General features: G+C 41.4%; 1 protein-coding gene across 9 annotated transcripts in view; it reads right to left on the bottom strand.

The window, feature by feature from the left end:
- ADGRL3 (adhesion G protein-coupled receptor L3) overlaps window positions 1-26,129 on the bottom strand; it is a 769,462-nt gene that overhangs the window by 77,608 nt on the left and 665,725 nt on the right. For all 9 annotated transcript variants that reach the window (XM_067556899.1, XM_067556894.1, XM_067556893.1 and 6 more), the window contains 2 exons: window positions 23,197-23,263; window positions 21,622-21,713 (listed from right to left, as the gene is read on the bottom strand). In XM_067556899.1, coding sequence (XP_067413000.1) covers window positions 21,622-21,713; window positions 23,197-23,263 — 159 coding nt within the window. The remainder of the gene's footprint in view (window positions 1-21,621; window positions 21,714-23,196; window positions 23,264-26,129) is intronic.

Genomic DNA, 26,129 nt, shown 5'->3' with positions numbered 1-26,129 from the left:
GTGGAACAGTGACTTGGTAGAGCAGGAAGCATCCTGGGCAGCTGCCTTTTCCTTCCACACATCTCCGGCATGGCTTTGTTTGCAGGGCTGCTCCCCTCCTCAATAAGCCATGGGACCCAACTCCTCTGATTCTGCAACAAAATAAAAGCACCTGGACGAGAGACGGAACTTTTTTGCACCACACTTTTAGCGACAAAGCGTCAGTGTAGACACTGTGCTTGGTTATGTCACAGTAAACTGCCTCCAGGAGGTGTCCCACAGTGCCCATCCTGACCACTCTGACCACCACTTTGAACTCCGCTGCCCTGCAGCCATCCATCCCTCCTCCTTTGATGTCCTGGAAATTTTTGAAATTCCACTTCTTGCTTGGTTAGGCAGAGATCTCTCATTGCATCTTCCCAGCTGACTGTGGTGGCTCCATGCATCGAACACTGGAGCTCCTGGATCTGAGCAGCATTTGGGGAGAGAAGGCTGTGCAGTCCCAGCTCCACTCCAGCTGAAGGAACTATATCTACGGTCAGAGTTCTTGTTTAATGGAGGAGAAGGGCTCTGAACAGGACAGGCTGTAGTACCGTGTGAAAATCAAGTAGCTACGGCAGGAGTAACAAAAGGCTAGGGAGTCAAACCGTTGCTCTGGTGCAAAGTCAAAGAACTGCCGCTTCTATAAAGAGCTGGAAGCCATCCTCAGCAGTGATTCCACCTCCAACGTCAAGAGACCTGTGGATAGCTCCGTGGGCCCGGAGACAATGTACACCTGACTCAAGCCCGACAAAGAAGTCGTGGACAAAGAAGTAGAGTGGAAGAACAGTGCGGAGCAGGGAACTGGATCGTTTGGTGACATGGGGAGCCAGGACCTCTTCTTGACTCTGGAAGGTCTCAAACCTCCAGCACTAGTGTGCAGGATGCAGGAGAGGGGAGCTCGGGTAAGTGATTTTTTTGAGCGGATGCTGCTTGGTTACATGAGATACAGCTTTCCTTTGCTTTGATGCATATACAGCTGGTTGAAGGGATAGAAATGCACAAGAATAACTGTGTTTGCATGTGCTTCTCATTCCCCTATGCAGCTAGGCAGTGCGGCAGAAAAGTGTGTTAATGCAGACTGAGATTTCACGGGAATCCTCCAGAGAGATCTCTAGGAAACTTTTCTACAGATACTTGCCAATCCTCTGCCAGAGATTCCTTGACAGAGCTGCTTTGTTTCTTCCCCCATTGTAGGAAACTTTCCTGTGCCAGTCGGCCATCACTTGTGCAGGGACCCAAGCGGCACACAGGTGAGCAACATAGGGACCCAGTTTGAAGCTGCTCACATGGAAGAGCGGTACCCTAGCATCCCTGCTTACTCTCAGAAGTGAGATATCGGCTTCTATGGCTCCCGCCTATGGAAAATGGTGGCAGAATTTGAAATTTTGTTCCTATCTACCTGCATCAATTCCCCAAACAACCACCTAGAACCTTTTCCCCAGCTTGAGTGCCCCCTCCTTCCAGGCATAACTCACCATGCTCTGGTCTATTGCTGAGCCATGCGCTTGCCAGAGAACAGTGAGGAAAGAGGTGTATTTTACAGTAATGAATCAATGCTGTCAGTGCACTGACAATCGTGCTTCTTTTTGTTGTTTATTGTGCTTCTAAAGATGTGCCCTTGAGGGGAAACTCTTACAAACCTGCTGAGTGCCTGCAGGTGATAAGAAAATGAGTGTGGAGAAGCAAAGAGGAGATGTTCTAAGAACTCTTCCAGACCTCTGAGGTGGGGGGAAAAAAAAGAAAAAAGGGCATGGAGACACACTGTGTCCAAAAATCAAACAACTGATAGGCAGGAGAGGAGGGAAAACCAGAAGTGAGTGATATCAGGACATGAGCACATGATAAAAGCCATGGAGGAGCAAACAGAGCTGCTAAAGTCACTCATAACGCTGCAGACTAAATTAATAAGTGCTCGCCCCCCCCTTGCAGCTAATACGGAACTGCTTTCCATGCCCTCCCCAAACTCCATCCACACATTCCTACCAAACTCCCAGCCTGTCTCGTTACCCCGTTCCCTCCACCCCTTTAGACAGTTTCTAGAATGATAGCTGGACTAACACCTAGCAGTCCTAGCTCATATTGCCCCTCACTGCTTTCTCCTCTCCAACTCAGCTTGTGTGTTGTGAATAATTATTTAATAAAGACATACTCTGTGAAGGATAAGCAATCATTATTTGTCTTCTGCACACAGCGTGCAGCGTACACAATGATAGACAGTACAAGCTGGCTAGCAGTCATTGCATGGCACAGTGCTATTTACAAAGACACCTTATTGGTGCTCATTGCCAAAATGGCTCCTAAAGGCCTCCCTGATTTGAATGGCCCCCGTTGTGCCCCTCTAATACCCCTGACATCTGGATGTTTATAGTCAGTTGCAAGGCGATCTGCCTCTGCGCTCCACCCAGGGGAAAACTTTTCACCCTTCGGTTTACAAATACTATGGAGCACACAGCAGGCGGCTATAAACATGGGAATATTTTCCTCATTTAGAATCTAACCTGCCATAAAGGCATTGCCAGCGAGCTTTTAATCTGCCAAGCACACATTCAACTGTCATTCGGCACCTGCTCAACCTGTTATTGAAATGCTCCTTGTTGCTATCCAGGTTGCCCATATAAAGCTTCATGAGCCATGGCAGTAAGGGGTAGGCTGGGTCTCCCAGGATTGCTATGGGTATTTCAACATCCCCCACTGGAATCTTTTGGTGTGGAAGAAAGTCTGCATTTGCAGCTTGCTGTACAGGCTAATGTTCCTGAAGATGTACGTGTCATGCACCTTCCCTGACCAACCTGTGCTGATGTCAGTGAAATGCCCACAGTGATCCACAAGCACCTGCAGTATCACAGAAAAGTACCCCTTTCTACTGATGTACTCTATCACAAGATGGTCCAGGGCCAAAATTGGGATACGCGTGCCATCTATCACCCCACCACAGTTAGGGAATCCGATCACTTTGAAGCCATCCACTATTTCATGTGCATTTCCAAGACTCTCAGTCCTTCGTAGCAGAATGCAATTAATGGCCCTGCACACATGCGATAACACAGCACCAATGGTGGACTTCCCGACTCCAAGTTGATTAGCGACCCACCAGTAGCAGTCTGGAGTTGCCAGCTTCCAAACGGTGATAGCCACGTGCTTCTCCACCGAGACGGCAGCTCTCATTCTGGTGTCCCATGAGTTGCAGGGCACGGGCGAGCTCCGCACAGAGTTCCATGAAGGTGGCTCTGCACTTTCGAAAGTTCTGCAGCCACTGCCCATCATCCCAGACCTGCAAAACGATGCAGTCCCACCACTCAGTACTTGTTTTATGGACCCAAAGCAGCGGTGTGCCATGTGCAGATGGTCCATGAATGCAAACAGTAATCTGGTGTCGTTTGTTTGCATGGCACACAGCAGATCAGGCACCTCGATTTCCTGTTACAATTGGGAGCTCATGATATACTGCATGAGCAGCCATGATGTGTTCAGAATCCTGACAGCAACAGTGGAGAGCAGTGCAGGATCCATCCTTTCACATAGCGATGGTGGGCGCGCAGGAAACTGGGACTGTTGAAAAATCCTGTGAAACATAGTTGGAAACGCATGGAATGACAGGACAGAAATCACTGCATCATGGGATGTTGAGCCCTCACCCATGATGTACTGTGATCCTTTCTCCCTTCCCACAACCGCTAGCGGTATAAGATGGTGAGTTGCACAGTAGGATAGCTCTCACTGTCAATGCTAGAGCTCCAACTGTGGACTGTGGACACAATAAGTGCTGGTTGCACAGGTACAAGTGTTGTAATTGTAGCACTTCTTGATCATTGGCGTAATTTGCGTCAATAAGACTCTCTAGTGTAGACAAGGCTTGAGTGTCTTAGTTTCAGCTGTCACAGTCTTTTCTAAGTTTTAGAGTGAGCAGTAATGGCCTTTCTCCAAGGTAGCTGGAGGGTCTGTTTAATCTTTGTGTAAAGAAAATGTGAAATCAATACGGTGGGATTTGTCTTTTAGCCTAAAGTTTTCAAAACTGCCTCAGGGTAAAATTTTCTAACTATTTAAATGACTTAGAAGTGTAAGTCCCATTTTCTAAAGTGACTGAGGAACTTAGGAGCCTAAGTGCCATGGACCAGATTTTCAAAGGTATTTAAGTGCCTAAAGATGCAGATAGGCCCATAATGGGGTTTTCAAAAGCCCTTGAGCTGGTTAGGTGCCTAACTCCCATTGATTTTCTACTTCTGGCCCGTAGAACTTACGCTCCTAAGTCACTTGCAACATTTTTAGTCTTTGTTTTGATTTTAAAAACTAGTTTTATGAACATTAGCCCACATGTAAATATCTGTTCCCATAAACTGAAGACCACAGCAGAACCTGTTTCCTGATAAAGTGACTGTTGCTCTGATTGCTAGTATAGTGTTATTGCATGCATTGAACACAAGGAATTACAGGAAATGGACCACAGTCTTGGAATTGTATATATTACAAACCCTAGACTGAGGGAAAATGTAGCTGGTAACTATAACATTTTGGCATGATACTTAGATACAATACAAAGAAATACAAATCAATGCTAAGCTCTGGGTGAAAAGAAAATAATTCATGGCAAAAACTGTAACATACATATAAGGAATTAGTAGAGAGTCCATATTTAAAATACTGTGCACCCCTATCTAATTGCATCCATTTCTTCCTGACCCCTGGTAACTAGTGATTAATTTATGTCCTGAGACATGGGAATCTAAATCTCCACATCTCTTTTCATCCTATCTGATATAATGGTGGATGGCCTTATTATCCATATAAACATCCAGTTCATTTTTTAATCTGACAAAAGCCTCAATTATATCTTGGGCCAATGAGTTCTGTAGGTTAACTATGTGCTGTGTAAAACTCTTAAAATCTGATTTCAGTTACATGGCTTTCAATTTCATGGTGAGTCCCCTTGTTTTTACATTATGAGGAAAGTGTCCAATTTCCCTCCTGTATTCCCTGTAATGTTTCCAGAGCCAAGAGTTTCAAAAAATGGTGTTTAAAGTTAGGGTCCTGCATCCCTATTTAGCCAACTCACCCAGTGGCCCGGTTTTCAAAGCAGTGAGCACCTGGCAGCTCTCAAGATACAGAAGGGAGAGAGGAGTATAAGATAGGCACCTCTTTTTCAAAATCTTGGCCTTCATTTTTGCAAACCTAAGAACCCCTCAATGTCAAGGGGCAAGGGTGTTACAAGAACATCCTAATTCTGGTCTGTACATTCCGGTTCACCGATGAACAACACGTGAGGTCTTAAATGAAAAGCAGGATCACAATGGTCACTAATACCATTGTGAAATGTAGGTACAGATACTATGCCAGGAGTTACGTATATCTACAAAAACATGTTCCTTAAGTCTGTATCAAGGCACAGTGGACAAACAGGGTTTCTGTCAGACAAAAGACGTTAAGCCTCATTTACACACAAAGTCAACAGGGAGGCAATATACCAAAGAATAAGCTACGGGAAGTTATCCTGACTCTGAGTACAACCACTGAACTTTGGAGGATACGAGGAGAAGGCAAGGAAGACACCCCTTTATAATTCCCTTAGGAAGTAATTGGGTAGGGCAGTTATATTCATGAAAACAGGATCACAACTAGGCTTGGTTGAAAATGCTGTAGAAGACATCTGAAGTGAGATGAACTTCTCTAGACAGAAAGTTAGCTCATTTAGTCTCCAGAAATCATGTTATGATTTAGTTTTATACATAACTTTTTGTTTCCATTATCCTTTCTCAACATCTCATGCATTTCATACCTTTGCTAATAAATTTATTCTTGTTTTCACTATAAATCTATCTCAGAGCTGTGATATTAAGCTAGGTGCTGATCCAGACTTGAATCATACAAGCTGGTGTGTACATTTTTTCTTTGGGGACAGCAGAACTGATATTTCTGTGAGTGATCAATGGAGAAGGGGCTGGGTATATAAGAATGCTTCAAAGGGGCTCAGGGACTGGCGTACACCTACTGTTAACCTGCAAGGCAAAATGAAGGCTGGGATAACCCAGAGGAGATTGCTTGTGTGGCTGAAAGGCTGGTAGTGTCACGGAACTGACACCCAGTTAAGTACAAGCACTTCTGCCTCTCACTGGAGGTGAGGGGAAGGGGCTGTTAAAAAGGTGAATGAGTCCTTGGTATTTTGAGAAGCATCACAACTTCTAGTATCTCCCCTATTATTAATTATATATATTTTATTATATACTGTGGTAAAGTCAGGCCAGATGGCTACAAAAGGGTATACCACAGCCAGTATGTGAGCCCTAGAATGCTACAGGCCCTTTTCCCTGCAGGCAGAGGAGAGGTTACTGCAGGTCAATTAGAGACACCTGGACCCAATTAAGGGCTACTCCAGGTGTACTTAAACCCTGCCTTCCCTAAAGGGGGGGAAAGGCAGGGAAACAAAGGAGAGAAAGCAGCTGCCAGAAGGTTTTTGATGGCTGGAGGAGAGACTCCCCCAGATCAGGAGATAGTGTTTCCCTTCATCCAGAGAAACAGAGAGGAAAAACCCTGGCCCCAGCCTGCAGGAAGGACCAGTGTCTCCAACCCTCCAGGGCTAACCCACCACCTCTACAGCCCTGAGAAGGAGCCACAGAAAGGTACCTCCCCAGGCCCTGGGGCATATACACTGACTGAGACTACCCGCCCCTCCCCTGCAGGGTTGAAGGACTCCTCCCAGGCCTGAAATAAGGCCTGCACCAAATGCTCCGCGAGGGAGTTGCCGAGGGGAAGAGCCAAAGGACTTGTCCAGGTTGGGGCAGAGTTACCATAGGCCTCGCTGCCAAAGGAGACTGTGACCAATAGGTGAGAACAAAGGGGTTGCTATACCACAACACACACACACACACACACACACACTGTATTACTATTGCTTAGGACCCCTTCATGGATGAGAACCCCATTGTGCTAGGCACTGTACAAACCCAGAACAAAAAGACAGCTGCTCTTATTCATACTCTTTCTCAAATAAACAATGCTAACCTATTTGGTATCTAGTTCACTCAGGCTACGTCTACACTGATGGCAGCAAAGTCGCTGCCGTCAGATCGACTTATCTGGATCGACTGAGCAGTCAGTGAAGACCCACTCAGTCAATCCGGAAGTCAACATTATTAATCCACCGCTGCAAGAGGTGTAGCACTGTGTCGCTGCAGTACAGTGAAGACAGCGTGCAGAAGAGAAGCACAGCAGTCGATGGGAGTTATGCAAGTTCTTTGCATACTTTGCTAACTCCTGTTGACTGCCGCCGAATCGCGGAGGTAAGTATAGACCAAGCCTCAGAAATCAATTTATGGTTCTAAGCATTTTCATCTCCAGTCTCCTGATCCCTTCTATTTCTACTATATGTGGGATTTCCTAAAGTGCTTACGTGACTTAGGAGAACAAATCCAATTGATTTAGGCACTTTTTAAAATCCCAACCTGTATTTTTGAGACAGGATGAGCAGAAATGTGAGAGTGCAAATTAACAGCATAGTTGTGTCCTTTAAATGGACACTGACAATTCAAAGTAATATACTGTAGACAAACAAACTTTCTCATGTATGTGCTACTAACCAACTAGATTACTAAAATCTGAACAAACTTTTGAAATTTAATTAGTTTAACTATTTATAGTGTTTGTTTGCATTTCTTGCATCTGGGAAAAAACAAATGAAGTAGGTCAGGAATCTTTTTTTAAAAATATTGGAATAATTTCTATTGACCTTATATGGTGTAAGGTAAGCTGTTTGTTTGTTTACAACATCTAACTTCTCAGCCAACTTTCAACTGAAAACATCCCATTAAAGTAAGACATAACTAACCAACAACAGATACTATGATTTGTGCAGCTACATGCCTGATTGCTTAATAAAAGCTACCTCTACTTAAAATACCTATGACATTTCAAAGTCCCTTATCCCTGAGACTAGTAAAAGATTCAGACTTGGTAAACAGGTGCACAAAGGGTCCTAATACCAAAATCCTTACTCCTATGGATAGCCTCTACTCGCATAAGAAGTTTGGTGAGCAAAGATGGCAAAAATTAGCCCAAAGTGAGTAGAATCTTACTTGGCTTCTTTGGGTGATAAACTCTGAATAAAGGCAGAGTGGTGCTGCACGCTCCTCAAAAATGATTTGAAATTATCTGTATAATTCATTTTCACAGCAAGTGATTAAATTGTAGCTTCCCTGAGATAGGAATTCCTGTAGTCAAATACTAGAAGGACTATATTTTCCATTTATATCTGCCATGTGAGATTATTTTTTTTTTTTTTCCTTCAGTTTTAGGGTTAGCAATAATTGATTGAGCCAACTTCTGAAAATCTACAGTAAATGACTAGGTCCTCCAGATTAGGTCCTCACATACAGCAAATGTGTTCGTTGCTAATTAGTGAAGGAGTGTCTTCCTTCTGAAAAATCAGTGGCCAGCAATAAGGGATTACTGAAAGGGTTTGGCTTCATATTGTGACAAAGATCCAACATGAACGGCATAAAGCCAAATTTTCTAATCAAATTTCTAATGTGTGTCACCTGGATTTTCATGAAAGTTTCCCCAGTCTCATTTTTCAGCAGCTACACTGCCACAATCATCAACAAGATTTTATCCCTATCTCCTCCCAGCCTGTTAATGCCTCCTCAGCTTCCCCATTCTGATGACTAAAATAACTTTCATTGGCTACCGTTGAATTGCAAGGAGGCAGGCCAAAATCCTTGTTCTCAAGCACTGCCCTGTAGGGGGACATCTCTGGAATAGTTTTTAATGGATTAACATGGCCAGAATCAGCAAGAAGGCCCAAATAAGAGTTCAAGAGTCTATTGCACATAGAAGAAAGAGAGAAAAGGTACATTCCCTGCATTTCAGAGATTACTCTGGGTATATTGTGGGGGATAATGGGTCCATCAGCTCCCTTGTTCCCAGAAGATGTAGGAAGCTAGCCAGCTGCTCTCCAATAACTACAAAGGTGAATAGACTATCTACTCAGTCACTGAAGATGTTTAAATAGGGTGGGAGGCTGCTGGTCCTTGCACTGTGAAGGATTTATCTCAGGTAGGAGGGATGGGGACTTTTGTTGGGCGAAAGGAGTGGAGGAGAGAGTGGCCCTAGAGGATGAGCAACATAAGCTATGGATACTTCAGGTAAGTGCTGGGTAAGGATCTGGGGCCCAGTTCACCACTGCCCTACACCTGATGCAGTCATCTATACCAGTGCAAACGGACCGCCAAACAGGCGCATGTTGTGATCACATCAGAATGGGAGTGCCATGTCACACTGGTCAATGAGGACACAAAGGATAGGGGAATGGGGAAACACAGCTATGAGTTTTTGGGAAGTAGGACTCCTAACTCCTTTATACAATCTTGCTAATCTCACCCAGTTAATATCCACCACTCTAGGCTAAATTCTTAGGTCATTCAGGCACAGAATTTGGAATTACTGCATCATTTGTCTTGTTATATCTTATAACACCAGACCTTTCATTCCCTTTTGTTTCAACAGGAGGTTGTTGGAAAGAACTGGCCTGTTTTCTGAGATTTGTTCCTAATTATTGTAATTGAAAAGAGCAATTTTGTTAAGCTCATCTAATTTTATGTAAATAATTGATTGCCCTCAAAATTGCTTACCCTGTTTATTTCCTTCCTTCCAACTTTGCAAAGACATGCCATAATTATTGAGAACACAGTAAAGTATAACCATGTTTCTGATTGTTTCTGCATGATACAGATTCGATAAAGTCTTTGGCCACATGTGCATTTTTCCAGCAGGGCTTTGCAGATAAAATACTAAATCTGTGAATTTTAAAAACAATCTTAGATGAATGGTTTCATAGCAATGAAGGGGTGTTTAATGTCTTCCAGGACATTCTCTCAATCGATAATTATTGATTGGTTTTTATTTTGGAAGGAAGACCCGTCAGTGGAAAGATTAGCGCTTCCTAATGCCATTCAACACTAACGTAGCCATCATGAAAATGATAGCTAAACAAGCGAAAACACGGATAATCTATTATTACTAAAAACATTGCATTAAAAACAAACTATATCCAACAGATATGGATAAAATATGATGTTGCAATCAGCGTGACCCTTTGGACAAAAATGCACATAAAAATAAATGCAAACCCAGGTGTTTTTTCATCAAAAAACAAATACTACATCAAATACTAGCAATTTTTCTTTAAGGTGTTTGCAAACTCTGGACGCTGTCAAAAAATAAAATCTGTAGCATGTTTCCTTGGTAGGATTCTTGTAAGCACTTAATTTTGTGTACATGAAGAGGATGTGTGTATTTCTTCCAGTGTTGCTCTCTGCTGCATATTAGAGATATGATCATGCAGGGATGCAGATATAGGTTGTATGAGAGTGATACTGAACCATCTATAGGGCTATTGAGCATGGTGCTTTAGTACATAAGATCCAAAAAGGTGTACTAAGCAGACTGCTAAGCTTGTGAGAGCACTGCATCAATATTATAGGGTTATCAGGAAACGTTATGATCACCCAGTCTGAATTCCTGCACAACACAGGCCAGAGACCTTCACCCAGTAACCTCATCCACCTAGCTAAATAATCTATGGTTAAACTAGGTGAATAATATCCAACCCAATATCCAAGACCCATTTTCAAAAGCACCTAAGTCACCTAGGGTATGTCTACATGGCAAAAAAAAAAAAAAAACCTTCCCACTCAACCAAACAAAAAACACTTGTGGCAAGTGAATCTTGGAAGCTGAGTCTACAGACTTATGGTTGTGTTATGATGCTAAAAATAGCTGTGTAGCATCTTGGGCCAGAGTTCAAACTCTGAAACACCCCCACCCTCCATTTCAGAGCCCAAGCTCCAGCACGAGATGAATGTCTACTGATCCCAAGTCTCTGTAGATTCAGGCTCTGAGACTTGCTACTCAGGTGGATTTTTGTTCGTTTGTTTTACCATGTAGATGTACCCCTAGACACTTCTGAAAATGTTCCAAGTGAAGCTGGAACTTTCCATAAAGTTTCCAAATGACAGAGAATCCATCACATCCCTTGGGATGCTGTTGCACTGCTCAACTGCCCTCACTGTTAATCATCTACACTTTATTTCCCATCTGAATTCGTCTAACTGCGACTTCCAGCCACTGGCTCTCGTTTCTTATTTGTTCCTTAGTATGAGATATATTTTCCCAGTTTCGGTTTATATGTGCCTGTATCTACTTTGGAAGGAAGCACTGGGGGAAGAGTGACTTGAACCTGTAGTTTCAAAAAGACTATAATTAGTCCAGACTGGCTGGTTAGACTTTTAAACTGGCTGGGAAAGATTAGAAGGATGGCTGTGTCGGTGGCTGGCCCTGGTCTCACACCCCTTCTCAATGGTGCTCTTCAATAGCCCCTATTCCTAGTCAGTAGAAGTAATGGAAACCCTTACAATAACTGTTATTACTACCCATCACTATTTTAGTTAATTCATTATAAATTATTATAAATTCATCCGTAGTGCTTTGGGGTTTTAGAGTAATAGAAATATTCACTTTTACTACTGCAAACAATCATTTGCATTCACTGGCTTGTACATAAACACCTATCCCTGGGTGATGCCCTGGCTGATCCCCATCACGCCCACTTCCCGAATACTCAGCAGAGCTCGGTGTGAGTGTACAAACTCTCCCATTATTTAGGGCCCAATCCTGAGCAAGTACCCTCAACCGCCCCCTGACTTCAACAGGAGTTGAGGCATGCTGAATACCTGGCCAGATTGGGCCTTACATACAAGCCTCTCTGCTCAGGTGCTGGGCTGAGTAGATTCTGAGTGCTGAGCATGAAAACTTTGATTCTCTGCACTTTTCTCCCCAGCCTTCAGCATCCTGCAGGATGGTGTCCTCAAGCAGAAAGCTATACAGCCTGATCACTGCATGTTTCTAGGCAACTGTCAGTACAGATGCAATGAAGGATTAAAATGTTTCTAATTCCGTAAAGTGAGCCCCCATCTGAAACTAGCATAATATGTACTTCCAGAGCCTGCAGCCTCACTAACCATTTCCAGGGAATTGTGTCTTAAGGTGAATAATACCAATTGTTACAGAAATTGACAAAGATTTAATATATATACATGAAGTGATCTTCATTATCTTTGTGTTTTCACTTGATTTAAAAAACAGTTATATTACCAAAAAATTAATCTTGCTTTGGTAAAATGACACACAACATGAAACTCATTAAAAAATTCCTTACCAATGTTACTAACCTAGTCTCCAATTAGTAAAAATTAGAAGGAAATTAAAAAAAAATTAAAATCTAAAATACTTTTCACTGCACCCAAAGCAGTGTTTACTTTCTCAAATTTCAATCAGATTGGTAAATGAAACTAGATCAGTCATTTTCACCGTCTGCTTTGAATGTTGCTGTGTCAGAGCACACATTTTATTAAACATTTCTGTACATGAATATTTAGTTTTCTTTTAAAATTTCATTTAACCTTTTTTTTCAATTTCATTTCTATTTATTAAAGGCTTTATAACTACTTTTAAAAAAATCCCAAACCTAATTTTGGGACTGAACTACTCACAAGTGTGTCATTAGGTCTGATACATAACTAAAATATGAAAATGAGCTTCTATTACACATACACAATATATAATACATCATCTATGAAATGCACTGACTTCAATAGCAGTTACAGGTGCTCAACACATTCCAGGATTTGGGTCATTGTATTTTGGTTGGATCAGTTAATTTTCAAAATAAAGTCATCTCCCATGGCTGTAGTAATAAGAAATGATGTGCCATGTACAGACTCATGAGTTAATCACAAGCTGCAGTTGCCTTGGCAATCAATGGAGAACAGGACATGAAAATGGGTAGCAAAGTTAGAGGGGCCCTTTTTCAAAAGTGGCTTCTCATTTTTAGTGGCTTCATTTCTGGGTGCCCAAATTTACACATCAGAACCTGATTTTAAGAAATACAATCTGGACAATCCCAAATGTTACTAAAAATAATGAATCAGACCCTGCAAAAGTCATAGGAATGGCGTTAAAAATATCAAAAGATTTTTTTAAACAGTAACAAATGATGGTCCTTTTCATTTGCCTCCTAACTTTGGTCCTTTAAGATCCACACTTCTAAGCTTTTTTTCTGCAAGTATGAGAGGCTAGAAACTTACTTTTTTTAAATGAACTTTTCAATTCTCATATAAGCACATGACTCCAGGAGCTGGGGCTTTAAGAAAAAGATTAAGTATTGAAAGTCACATGACAAAACCACCAGGACGCAACACGTCCCAGGAGAGCTGGCAACAATGGAAGTTGCCATGGACTTCAGCTGGAATTGTGCGTTCTCAGTACCTCTGAAATTTAGGCCATTGTTTTCTAAAATTGGGTGCCACAAACAAGAAAATATTGGCACCAGGTTTTCCTTCAAAAGCAATGAGTGCCACAACCTGGAAAGTTGGCTGAGGCTCACATTGCTCTTGGTATCCCTGTTGAAATGGACAAATGGCCACTCTCCCCATCCCCCAATCTCATTTTGTGCCTTGCTTTATATGACAGAATCTATTACAGCCCACTAGGCTGGCTGGACGTATCTCTTCAGATGACAATTCCGTGATGAGAAATATGGCTCATCGCTGTGGGATAAATGATTCAAGAGAGTGAAAATAATTATTGTAGTCGGCTGAGAATTCAATGGGAATTGAGGATGTTCATCCTCCCATTGGAGGCACAGTTGTATGAATTTAGATGGAATAAATGAGCCAAAGATGTTAATGTAACTCAGTTACTGTTTAACGTTAAACAAGGTCCGAGGTTGGTTATATAGAGACTTCAGCTTGCTTAGTATTATGGCAAACATCATTAATTTTTTTTTTTTTTGTATGAAAGATAAAGAAATGAAGGAAAAACAGGTAAAACACTTGACGTAAAATATTAAATAAGGCTTTCACATTTTAACAACTTTTTTGTTTCTTTTCTCTTTAACTGGAGAGAGTTTTTAGAAGGAAAACCACCTTGTTTGACAGTTTCTTAGATGGTATCAAAGATAGTAATAACTGTCCTTTTGGAAAAAAGAGAAGAAGGTAGTTGAGGTGTGCTGGAGCTCTTCAAGTCTGATTTGATTTGATTTGACATGGTGTTTGGAAGTTGGCTGGACTGGTAGAGGGGGCAATGTTATTTGGGTTCCTTTCTTTGGCCTTGTTTGGCTAGGGAATTTTTTGGGTTAGGCTGATAAAGGCCCAGGAGATGATGTGGGTAGCAAGCATGATGATGAAGCTTGCTTTACCATTAGCATTCATCTGTATTTTTCCCCCTATTTTTTTTTTGTTTTTAATTTCCTCTGTCTCTCCCTCCAAAAAAGTCTCTTTCTTTAAGGATCCTCAAAGGGAATAGTGGGTGGAATAGCCCATCCCTTCATTATTCTGTCCACCAATTAGGCCTAATATTTGACACACCCATTCTGATTCCTTAATCTTTTTACAATTAGCACAAATTTGTAGGCCCAATTGTTATAATAGAGCTCACTGTTATGTAGGATCAGGTCCTTAGGTCTTGATTCAGGGAAGCATTTAAGCATTGATTTCAATGGCATTTAAACATATGCTTTCCTGAATCAGGGCCTCAGTAACTACGCCACTCTTTCTTGCTTACAAATCAGTAAAAATAGAAAAAATAATGCTCCGGTGGAACCTCAGTTCATTAATTCAGTGTTCGTAGTGTTGCTAAAGAAAGAGGGATGGTAGCAGGCTGACACAGAGTAAGCAATTTGCAACAAAAATAAAATGCAGGTGAAAGGATTTAATGCTGGTATAAAACTATCTTGAGCACCCTCATTAATTTTCTCTTTTTAAAAACTGAACTAACCAACAAGTGGAAAATTTGGGTACCAACAACTAACATAATGGAAAATAAACTCCTAGGAGGATGCTTTTTGTATGTGCCTAGATTCCCTTTGATGGACATTTTCACTGAACACAACTCTTCAGTCCCACTTATTATTCTTTGTGAAGGCCCACACTAATTGTGCTTTAAAGGACATCCAACTGACTTTAAAGCAAACTTTGAGACAGGCTTTGTATACTATGGCTATAAAATGACAGAGCAACAAAATGCATGGAAAAGGGGAAGGAGAGTTAAAATAAACTGATACCTCCCAATACGCAGCTTCATTTTTCATGTGTTTGCAATTGCTCTTGGCTATAAAAGCATATATTTCACCCTTCCAAAATAAATAAAATAAAACCTCACAGCCACATACTGCACCATGGAAAAATGTCAGAGAGAGCAATTTGGCTAGCAAACTTAACCACAGATAGAGAGCAGGACAATTAAAAGTGGGGCGGGGGTGAGGAGAGAGAACACACACACTGAGACTTCAAAGAAAAGGTTACCATCTTTAAGAAATAGAAAGGATGACTTATGGGCTCTTACATTCTGGTATGATAAAGCATGCTTCATTCCCTCCACTCCAACAATTCAGAAGCACATTAAGATTCCTGCATAACTTTAGGTATGGCAGGTGTCCAATCCCATTGAGGAATTCTTTCAAACTGATTACAGAATCTGCCTTTTCTTAATCAAATAATCATTCCATCCCTGGAGCCAATTCTTTCACAATAGGCTCCGTTTTGGTTACCGTAATGGCCCAAAAATGATGTCATGCATAATTCTTAAGGACACGAGACTGCAAACAAAGTAATTCAAATGCAAGTAGGATGAGGAAAGCAATCCCAGGGGAAGGACATAAGCATCCTCCACTTCTAACAAGTACTGTGATCGGAATAACCATTATTTAAATAGTTTCTGATTAAGGAGCATGACTCTTACCTACCTAATATAATTATGATATAGCCATTTTGTGGGGACATAGAAAATAACATACTGCAGGAACACTTTTGTTCAATACTTGCCTTTCTAGTTTCCATGCTGGAGGCTCTGAGGGTGGGGGCATGACATAAGAGGCAGATAGATTGGCTTTGCACCAGCTGGATGAATCCACAGCTTGGAAGATCCATCCATCTACATGCAATTCACTATACCAGTGACTTTGTAAGGGTGGTGGACAATACTCATCTATGACAGAGTAATGTATAACAGCAATACATCATTGCTAGTATCTTTGCTTTGGTCCCTAAGAGTTAATTTCATTCTCATGCCCAAGGTCTATGCAACACTCCATTCCTACTTAAACCTTCAAAACAGGTCCATTGCATATGGGTGAATTTCACCATGACAGAATTAGTTGAGACATTCTCAGCTGACTTTTTCTTTCCTCCGCCAGTTGAGACTCCTGCATAGTTTTCAATGGCAACAATTTCGTGGGCACAAGCTTATGGTCACGACTACCTAATCTACCCACCGCTCTACACTACGTAGTGATCAGCACGTATAGAGCACTTGTTCTGGTGGTCCTCATTGTCCACACTGCACAGGGATTAAATAACTTCAAAAGTAAGACTGTTGCAGCGGAAAGGGCTAGTCAGCAAAACCCACTCCTGGCTGGAATTTTCTGAAGGACAAAGAGATGTCAGAAGATTCCAAGATGGAGCCGTTTTATTTCTTTATTACATTTCATAATATTCCATTCATTTCAAAACCTTCCAAAGCAGTCCTAGTTTTTACTGAGGCTGATCCCCCAAACTATTGGAAAACATAAAATAGGGTTTTTGTTTTTAAACTTACTGAGGAGGAGAAGAGGGAGCTAAAACCGGCTTTATCAAAAGACCCCAGCTCTAAGCTTTTTATGAGTTATAATAATTTAATACTTACATCATGATGGTGCCCAGATACTTGGATCAGACACAGCATCCTGTAGGGCTAGGCATGGTATAAACACAGGGTGAACCTTGGCTCTATTGAAGTCAATGGGAGTTTGGCCATGAGATCATACATTTTCCCATACAAGATGAAAATTTCTTATTTGCAATTACAAGGTAGATCAAGTCTGGCCTGGACCGGACCATGGACCTCTCCATACCAAACTACATGTCTGAAGAGCCAAGGTAGAACGCTGGACTTATTATTATTTATATAGCACATGTTTTGTGCTGGACTCTTTCCTGACACTTAAGGAGCACACTCCCTGCTCTGATGAGAACACAATCTAAGGACAAGCAAGGGGACTGAGACCAAAGGAAGGCTTTATACACAGACCTATAGTTACAAACTAACAGGGAATAGATTTGTCTTTCTGAAAACAGCCTGTTAAGTTGGAAAAGGTAACCCAGGTGAGCATGAAGTAGCTTCTTATCCATCAAAATGTCAAGGTGTTTCCTTGGCTCTTTGAGGGTAACTCATGGATGCTGAATGTTACACTGCTCAGTACTCTCAGATTCTGCCATATTATCCCAATAATAAAGTGACTGTACCTGATGGTCTAAGTCTCAGGATGTTTATTTTTACAGCTTTGCTGAAATCCTTCATCCATACAGCACCTGGGTCAGATGCTGCCTTTTTAGTGGCTCTTCTGTCAGCACAGTAATTCACGGGACCCCAGGGGACAACCGATGGCTTATCCAGTTCACTCGTTTAAGTGGAGTTATTTGGCTGTCCATTTTTTCTGTTTCATAATGTATTTTTAACCTTAAAGTGACATAAGCAAGCACCAGATTGCCAAGGTGCTTATTAATTACCTATTAAAATATTTTACAGCTTTTATTTTTACATCGCCATCGGGATTTGAATATCTGGCTGAGGATTTATGTTGCAAGAACTTTGCCAGAGCTTAACGCAGAAAGGCAACAGGAAGAACAAACTTCCATTCAGTTCCCCTAATGCTGTAAAGCTGTCACACAAGGACCACAACCAAGCTCCTCGCATGGCAGGCCTTATTTGTTTAAAAAAAAATGAAACAAAATAAAAATAATAGTCATAAGAGACCCAACATTTTGGAACCCCAACTAAGGGCTCGTTGAGGTCAATGGAATTTTCGGAACCTACGAGTTTTTGTTTTTTCATAGATTTAAGACTAAAAAGGACAATTCTGATTAGTGCCTATGTAATTTAGACCATAGCATTTCAATCAACGATTGCTGTATCAAGCACATATCTTGTAGTTGAGCTAGAACATATATTTCAGAAAGAAACAACCAATATTGATTTAAAGATTTCAAGTGATGGAGAATCCACTACCTCTCTAGGTAAGATATTTCAATAGCTAGTTACCTCCAGTGTTAGTAATCTGCATCTATTTCTAGCCTGAATCTAATTTTTAGCCTGAATTTATCTAGTTCCAGATTCCAGCCATTGGCTTCGGTTATGCCTCTGTCTGCTAGAATAAAGAGCCTGCTACTATCATAAATCTTCTCTGCAGGTAGGTACTTGTAGAACGTGATCAAGTCACCTCTTAGCCTTTTCTTGGATAAGTTAAATAGATTGAGTTTACATCTTTCACTTTTTTTTTTTTTTTTTTTAAATAAAAACTCTTATTTGTAGTGAAGCAACAGGTTTCGAAAGGTATCTGCAAGGTGTTTTAAAACATTTTTATTGCTTGTATTTTCAAAGTATTTTAATTTAGTCAAATCAGGAACAGACACTCATCTGCCAAAGAACCTATAATATATTTTACAATGACACTGTAATTGACATAACCTGTTGTATAAATGCCTGGCATTTTAACAAAGGTATTGGAGATTAGTACAAGCAAAGATTACTCAGTAGGTAATTGTTATCTCAGCCTTAATTATATTATTTTTAGCAGAGTGCTGTGCTTTTTGGACAGGTGACCTTGAAAAGATTCTGCTCGGACAGTAACTCTACATAGCTGATATCATGTGAATAGTAAAATTGCCTGTCCAGAGTGTTATTAAATGTATCATTCATTTAAAGTCTGATCCCAGGCTTGCTGAAATGAATGGTAGACTCTCACTGACTTGGGCTTTGGATCAGCTGTGCCCTTAAAGAGGACTGATATTTCCTAGTACATAATATAGCCAAAAGACTAAAATGCTGCTGACCCAGCAGCCTGCCACCAGATCAGGAATGGACAGTAATGACACATGGCCAAAGGGGATCACAACTGAAACATAGTGTATAATTACGTTCTGGGGGAGGTGGTTGTCTCCCACACCTGAAAGGAGTGGCTCTTTTTTACATTTTGGCAACAGCTGTGATGCCAATGAAGTGTCAGTGAACTGAATGGACAGCAGTATGGGACTGAAAATGGACATAAAAGATACTGCCCATAAAATCAAACTTTGCAAGCTTCTTTGTTGAGTTACCACCCGTACATCCAAGTTCCCCAGGCCCTAACACCTCGTCTTGCCAGGGGTGCCATGCACCGCTCTGCTTCTCCAAGCAAAGAGGAGCCAAGACCGGTGGACCTGGCAGCTCCATGGTCTACTCTCACATTCTCCTAGGCAGTGGGAAATTTCCTCCATTGAGGAACTCATGAGCAGGGACTGAAAGGGGTTATCTTAAAGAGCTCAGCCATTTATCTGCACCAACAGGCTCTTCAAGTGATTGTTTAGGCCGTCACAGTTTTTCAAAGGAAGTTCCCTCTCCAAATAAACTCTTATCTTGTTCCAGATATTTTCCATCTGAGCTGGAAAGCAGAGGCTGAGAATATGGAAAAAAAAATAGGCTTTGCTCAAAGAGATAATTCTAATTGCCTACGACATCTAAGGAAGCATTGACTGTATTAAAAGAAAATGAAATAAACCCAGCAGAGAGACATCTACTACTGACCCTGAAATTAAAGGCTGGGTATTGTTAGGCGATGTACAAGAGACATTGGGCATCATGGGGAAAAACTGAAAGGAAAAAAACACAAGAAAAACTATAATGTGAGGTTGAAGGGGCACAAGATCCAACCTATTATCCCCTTGGGGAAGGGAGTTAGTGGAGGGGCAAAAGGGGCAAATGTGGGTTTATTAACTGCACAGAACCAAACAAAACACAGAAAATTTTAGGTTTAGTCTACACTACAAAGTTATGCTGACATAGCTATGTCAGCTAGGAGTGTGAAAAAAAATCGCACTCAGTAGCCACCTTACGAATGTCAGCAAAAGCCCTAGTGTAGACACAGATACAGCAGAAACAAAATCCTTTTTCCAGTACAGCTTATCTCCTTAAACCAGTATAGCTATGCTGGCAAAGCATTTGTAGTTCTGACAACCCAATGGGGCTCAGGGCAATCTTGTGGAATGACCTCCTCTTCACGCCAACCTACGCTCCCCACTCCCTCCTCCCAGCAGAGATGACTCTGTGGCCATGCAGCATAGGTCCATGGCGAAGCATTGCACTGTTCCCCTCCTCTGTGGATTGGATGGTAATGTTTTTCCAAGGAGCATGCTGCCTAGTGTAGCAGCTCTATTGTACCCCTTCTCAGAATGACCTGGAACCCTCGAATCCCAGTGGTTACACTCAAGGGTCACTGGTGGCTCGTGAAAAAGGGTGAGGGACACGGTGCAAAGCTTTGGCTCCCCTTCTGCAATTTCCAGCTGCTCTCTGTGCTGCCCTTCACCACACCCACCCCCACTAAAAACAACTGGTCTTTGGAATTGGAAAGCTGTGCTGGGTGTGCTGATGTTGCATTTCAAAACCCTGTCCAGCTTGAGAGTTTTACTGTGAGGCCTGACCTAGTTTAAATTAAAGCAACATCTGCGAGAGCAGATACAGCCGCAACAATAATAACCTCTCGGATAAATGTCTTGCAATTGTGCTATTCAGTCATTATATAATGAGTTCCCTTCTCGTCCTCTCCCTCCTCCCGCCTGTCAAAGAGGCAAAGTGAGCATCCTTTAGCGGAGTAAGATATTGTTCTGCTTTGCTATATACACAATAAAGTGCTGACACCAACCATTCCTCCCCCCTCCAAAGTTCATTAGATGATCTTATTAATTAGCAAACTCCACATCCTATCACACACTGCCACCTGAAATCTCACTTATAATTGTAAAGCATGCAATTAAAGCCATAGGCATTGGCACAAGTAGACACTCCTGGACATTAATATTCCATTCAATCAACAGCTGGACAATACGATGCCATGTCTTAGATCTTCACCAAAGTACAGGACAATATAAATGCTGTACAGAGTGCATACAGTCTTGATCTTAGTAACTCCAGTGTCAATATGGAGCAACTTCACTGAAACCACATGGGTTACTTTAGTTTTAGATGGAGGGAAGACGCTGAGCCAATAAATCTACTGAAGACAGAAACAAATAAGTAGTAAGCTGTGGCACTGAACACAGAGAGAAGTAATAACAATCCACACTTCCACTCCTTTACTGCAGAGTATTGAAATAATATTGCCAAACTGCAGTTCCAGCTTACTTTAGCTGCAGTTCCAACTTACTTTCAGGAACCTGGACCTTATCTTTTTCAGTGAGGGCACACGTAAGTTTGTTACACAAAACCAAATGGAAACTGCTGCCTCTCATATCAAATACACACTTATCAGGGCCTTTTAAAGACAGGCCTTCATCCTCAGCAACCCATTCTTGCTCATAATAAACCATTTCTACAGTCAAAACCAGGATCACATGAGATAAAGACAATGCATCACCCCTTCTTGTCACTTGTGTCAGGAGGGTTTGTTACAATATATTCTGTTCAAAGAATAAAGGAGCTGTAAACAGCAAAAGAAAAAGAGAGAGAGAGAGAGAGAGCGACAGAGAGGGGGGGAAAAACAACACTTACTTGATATTGTCGAGACAGCCAGACTCAGGTTTCAGTATGGCAGTATGATGGAACATTTTATAGAGAGCAATCCCCAGGAAGATTACATTAAGCTGGAATGAAAAAGAAAAGAAAAAAAAAGAGAGAAAAAAAAGGTTGTGTTACATGGCAGAATTTGAGAGGGGGAAAGTAAGTCTTTTCTTTGTAACAGATGAGTTGCTCTGGGAAATTAGGTCTCCCTACAGTTTTATAGAGACTAAATCATAAATGATTGCCTGGTATTTTATAAAGGCGAGGCAGCTTGCAGAATGAGGGAACAGCAACACAATAGAGTTCCACAAAGCTGTGTTGCTGGATAGCCCAAACGCCAATCATAGTGCTTCAAATGACATTAGGGAAAATTAAAAATGTTTGCTGTAACTGCTCTTCTGCAGCTTTGTGGCGCATACTGATGGCAAACCATTCCAGGTTTGTTGTTCACCTGTTCCCATGAAATGGTGCACAAAGCCTGCCCTCACTGGGGTTGGGGGTGAGGGTCCATTTTCGAATACAGCGTAACTTGGGAGATGGGTAGGCAAGTCATTGTTAAAGAGACACACTACAGTGTAATGATTGGAAAAAGAAGATGGTCTCTCCTGTAAAAGATAGATTGCGGTTCACTAGTTCTACGTTAGATGGGAAATATGTTCCCAAAGGCCCAGATGAGAGCCGGCAGTCACAGAGACAGACGCCTTTTATAAATTTGTTTAATAAAACCATAGATTAATGGTTCTTTATAAACATGTATAAAATGCACAAGCCACCACATCCTTCAAACAGCATGTTCCTCTGACTTGAACACAATTTGGCTATTTTTGTGTGTGACATATTATAGTCGCTATAGATTAGCTAGTGGCACAAATGTCAACCTGGATGGCTAATGAAACACTCTCAATTTAAATGAGAACCAACTACAATATCTGCATTGAAATGAGTATTCTCATTCCTTGCTGTATTGGCTGAATTACTTTATATTTAAAACAAAAGATAATTTATATGAGCCATATTGTAGTGATTTCAATATGAGCAAGCTCCAGCTGTCTCTAAAGTTTGGTTCTTTACCTTGTTGTTATGTTATCTGATATGCTGACAAAGTGTATTAACTGTGAAGTTAAACTTACTTTGTTTTAACTTCTAAAAGGGGTGGGGGGGAGTCTTTTCCATTTTTGACTTTGTTCCTATTTCAAATTTCCCTTTGTGCATAAACAATGTCATACTTCCCTTTGGAATTCAAAGGAATGAGCACACAGTGGTGTCAAAATAGAGACCAGCGCTTCTAAACGTCTGATAACATCAAACAAGCTTTGCAAGAGACTATTCTGAGCAAGTGTCCGCAGCACAAGCTCACACTGAAGCATACTTTCCTTACCCCCAATAGGTTTTGATCAAGTATTTCAGAATGCAAGGAGTCTCTTAAAATGAGTGTCTAATTGCTTGTGTTAGATGGGGTCAGTTAAGAACAGGCTTTTCCCAAATTAATCTATGTAAATTCAAGATATAGAGTGAAAGTTTTATTTCTTGACCTGGGAGACGGAGTAGTTAATTAAGAGTTCTTACCATAATTATCAAGGTCGCTGGTCCTATAAAGCTCCAAATGAAGTAGGTGTCAAGTCTGAGCCAACATCTGTAATGAAACACAGGGGATAGAAGGCATTCAAGGACTGAGTGCAGGACATACATCAAGAGTGAGTGAGTGACAGAGAAGAATGTGAGCTGCAAAACATTCCTCTGGGAGACAGGAAATATTACACTGCTTGTTCATTTAAATGCTGAATTATGTGCCCAATTTCTGACAGTGCTACTGATGGAGGAAGATAATTACCTCTGAAGGAAGCGGGGGGGAAAAAGGCACAGGGCCTAGTTGCTAAGGCTCTTTGCATCTGTCACAGAAAACCTTATTTAAAAAAAAAAAAGTGTGTGTGTGTGTGTGGGGGGGGGGGGGGGGGGGGGGGGCATGACTATGAGCAGCCATTACATTTCTTAGCTTCTCTCCAGTTACGATGCAACACAATCTGCCAGTTAGCTGTCAAGTGAGCTGACATTTTTCTGTCAAGAAGATCTGAGCACATTTGGTGCAAAAAGGAAATAAATTTGGTACTGGAAGACTGAAGTTTAATGAGATTGAGCAGCCTCACCTTAGAGGTTCTTTACCCCCCACGCGAACCTCCCGAGTGCATTATTGCCACTAATACTTCTGAGGTTGCAAATGATCTTCAGTATCACATGAAGCTGATTCATGGCCTAAAACTAAATTATTAATCACTTAATTTCAGCTGCACTTAATACTTCCCCAATTTTTAAGGCCCCTGGGAAATTATATTTCCATTCCTAGTTCATTCAAGATGACAGGAAGATAAAATGGAAGTGACTAGTTACAAGACAGATGAATATAAATTCTAAGGAAGCTATGTATGATGCTTAAAATAATAATGTCTTGTCTTGTTTATCATGTTGCCCATTAAAGTTGTGTTTATAAGGGGAAAACTACTAAATTGTAAAAAAAATACTTTTACCCATGAAATTAAATGGATTCCTTAATTAAATAAAGTGACTACAATTATACATATCAATTTAGCTGGATAGAATATAGTGTAAGACAGCAACTCTGATCGTTCTGATCATTGGGTTTGGATTGGGTCCTATTCAATTCAACTGAACTGCACAAAAAATCCTAGAAATATAGGGCTGGAAGGGTCTTCAAGAAGTCATCTTGTGCACTCCTTGCACAGGGCCAAGTAAACCTGGACCATACCTCACAGGTGTTTGTCTAACCTGCTCTTGAAAACCTGTTCCACAACTTCCCTTGGTAACCTATTCCAGTACTTCACTAGTTTCTACAGTTAGAAAACTTTTTCTTATATCTAAACTAAATCTCCCTTCTGCAGATTTAGCAGATGAGCACCGGGATCTGTGCTAGCAGATCCAGATATGAGGTCAGAGTCTAGAATTGAAAGTCTATTGTGAAAACATCCTTCACTTTCTACACTGAGGAATTATCAAGATTTGCAAAATCAAAAATTAAACCTTCAAATTGCAAAATTGTATAGACAAAGTTTTTATTTTATTCCCAACTTTACCAATTTAGGGTGCATCTACACTGCTGGCTTCTTTTGGCAGCGTGTAGGGTACACAAACAGATCCCTCTGCTAGCATGGGTATAAATAGCAGTGCAGAGAGCAAGGCACAGTTTAGGTGAGTAAAGACACATCTGAAGAGTGAGGATATGTGCCCCACTACACACCTTACATGGCTCTCTACTCACTCAAGCAGTGCCTGACCTTCCACATTGCTATTTCTGTCACTGCTATCTTCTGATGTCTCCACTCTGCTGCAGTCTTCCCCATCGGCTGGAAAAGATTCTGGTACAGGGAAAGGCTCGGGTGGTGGGGAAAGACTCTACCAGCTTCCTTGTTTGCAGGAATCTTTCCCCACTGCTTCCCCCCTGCCGGAGCTTTTCACTGGCACGTGTAGCTACATGCTGCAGTGTGGACACAGCCTGCTGGTCACTGCGGTGTGTAGCTACACATACCCTACACACCACCACCAGCAGAGTGTAGTGTAGACGTAACCTTAGGGTCTGAATGGCTATAAAAATCTAAACCAATTAAAAAAATCTACTACACAAACATTGATATTTACATGGAGCCAAACCAGAAACAGGAGTGCACAGAGATTAAAAAATAGTTACTACTAAGGATATAACTCCTGAATTGGCACTGAAGCCATTCATCAAAATCTTAATGTGAGAGGCACACCGAAAAGGCTTTCTTAATATCAAGACAGAGTTCTGTGTTTCTTCTGCCTTAGTTGAAGTTAAAACTGCTATAGGTGTGTCTGACGGGAGATAAGCACAATGAGTGATTTCCACCTCTTTTTGTTTTAAAATGTATTATTACTTGTATTGCAGTAGCTTCTAGAGGCTCCAGCTGAGATAAGGCCCTATCGTGCTAGGTGCTGTAGCACATAGTAAGTCCCAGTTCTGAAAATCTTACCGTGGAAACTGACTGGGCAGACAAAAGAAGTATTATTACCCATAGTTTACAGATGGGGAACGAAGGCAAAGAGAGACAAAATGATCTGCACGATGTCACAGAACTGGTTGTTGGCAGAGGCAGGAAATGAATTCAGGTCTCATGAATCTTTGTCCGGTATTTTAATCACAAGGGCATCTGTCCTCTCAAAGGATGTTTCACTGGGGAAGGAGAGGAAGCAATAGCAATCCTATAGAAAAAGTACCAAGTGCTGATGAAGACCTTGACCAGTTTCAGCCTCCTACTGTACTAAGCCCTGTACAAATGCACATGAAGACGCGCAGCCCTGAAGAGCTTACAATCTACGATATGTCCTACCCTAGGGATTGTTAGAAAGAGGGCACTCTGCAGGAGTTCAGCTGTGATGACAGTAGCCAAAGAAAGAAGTGGTCGGTGTGTATATTGTTTCTGGATCTTGAACTCTTCCATTCGGTCATGCTACAGCAGCTCCACTGAAGT

Source organism: Emydura macquarii, unplaced genomic scaffold (genome assembly GCF_026122565.2).
Source record: "Emydura macquarii macquarii isolate MOO-44397 ecotype Brisbane River unplaced genomic scaffold, CSIRO-AGI_Emac_v2 contig_1790, whole genome shotgun sequence".
Classification (NCBI taxonomy): Eukaryota; Metazoa; Chordata; order Testudines; family Chelidae; genus Emydura; species Emydura macquarii.
The sequence above is the reverse complement of the archived record's forward strand: the minus strand, read 5'-3'. Positions and strand labels throughout refer to the sequence as shown.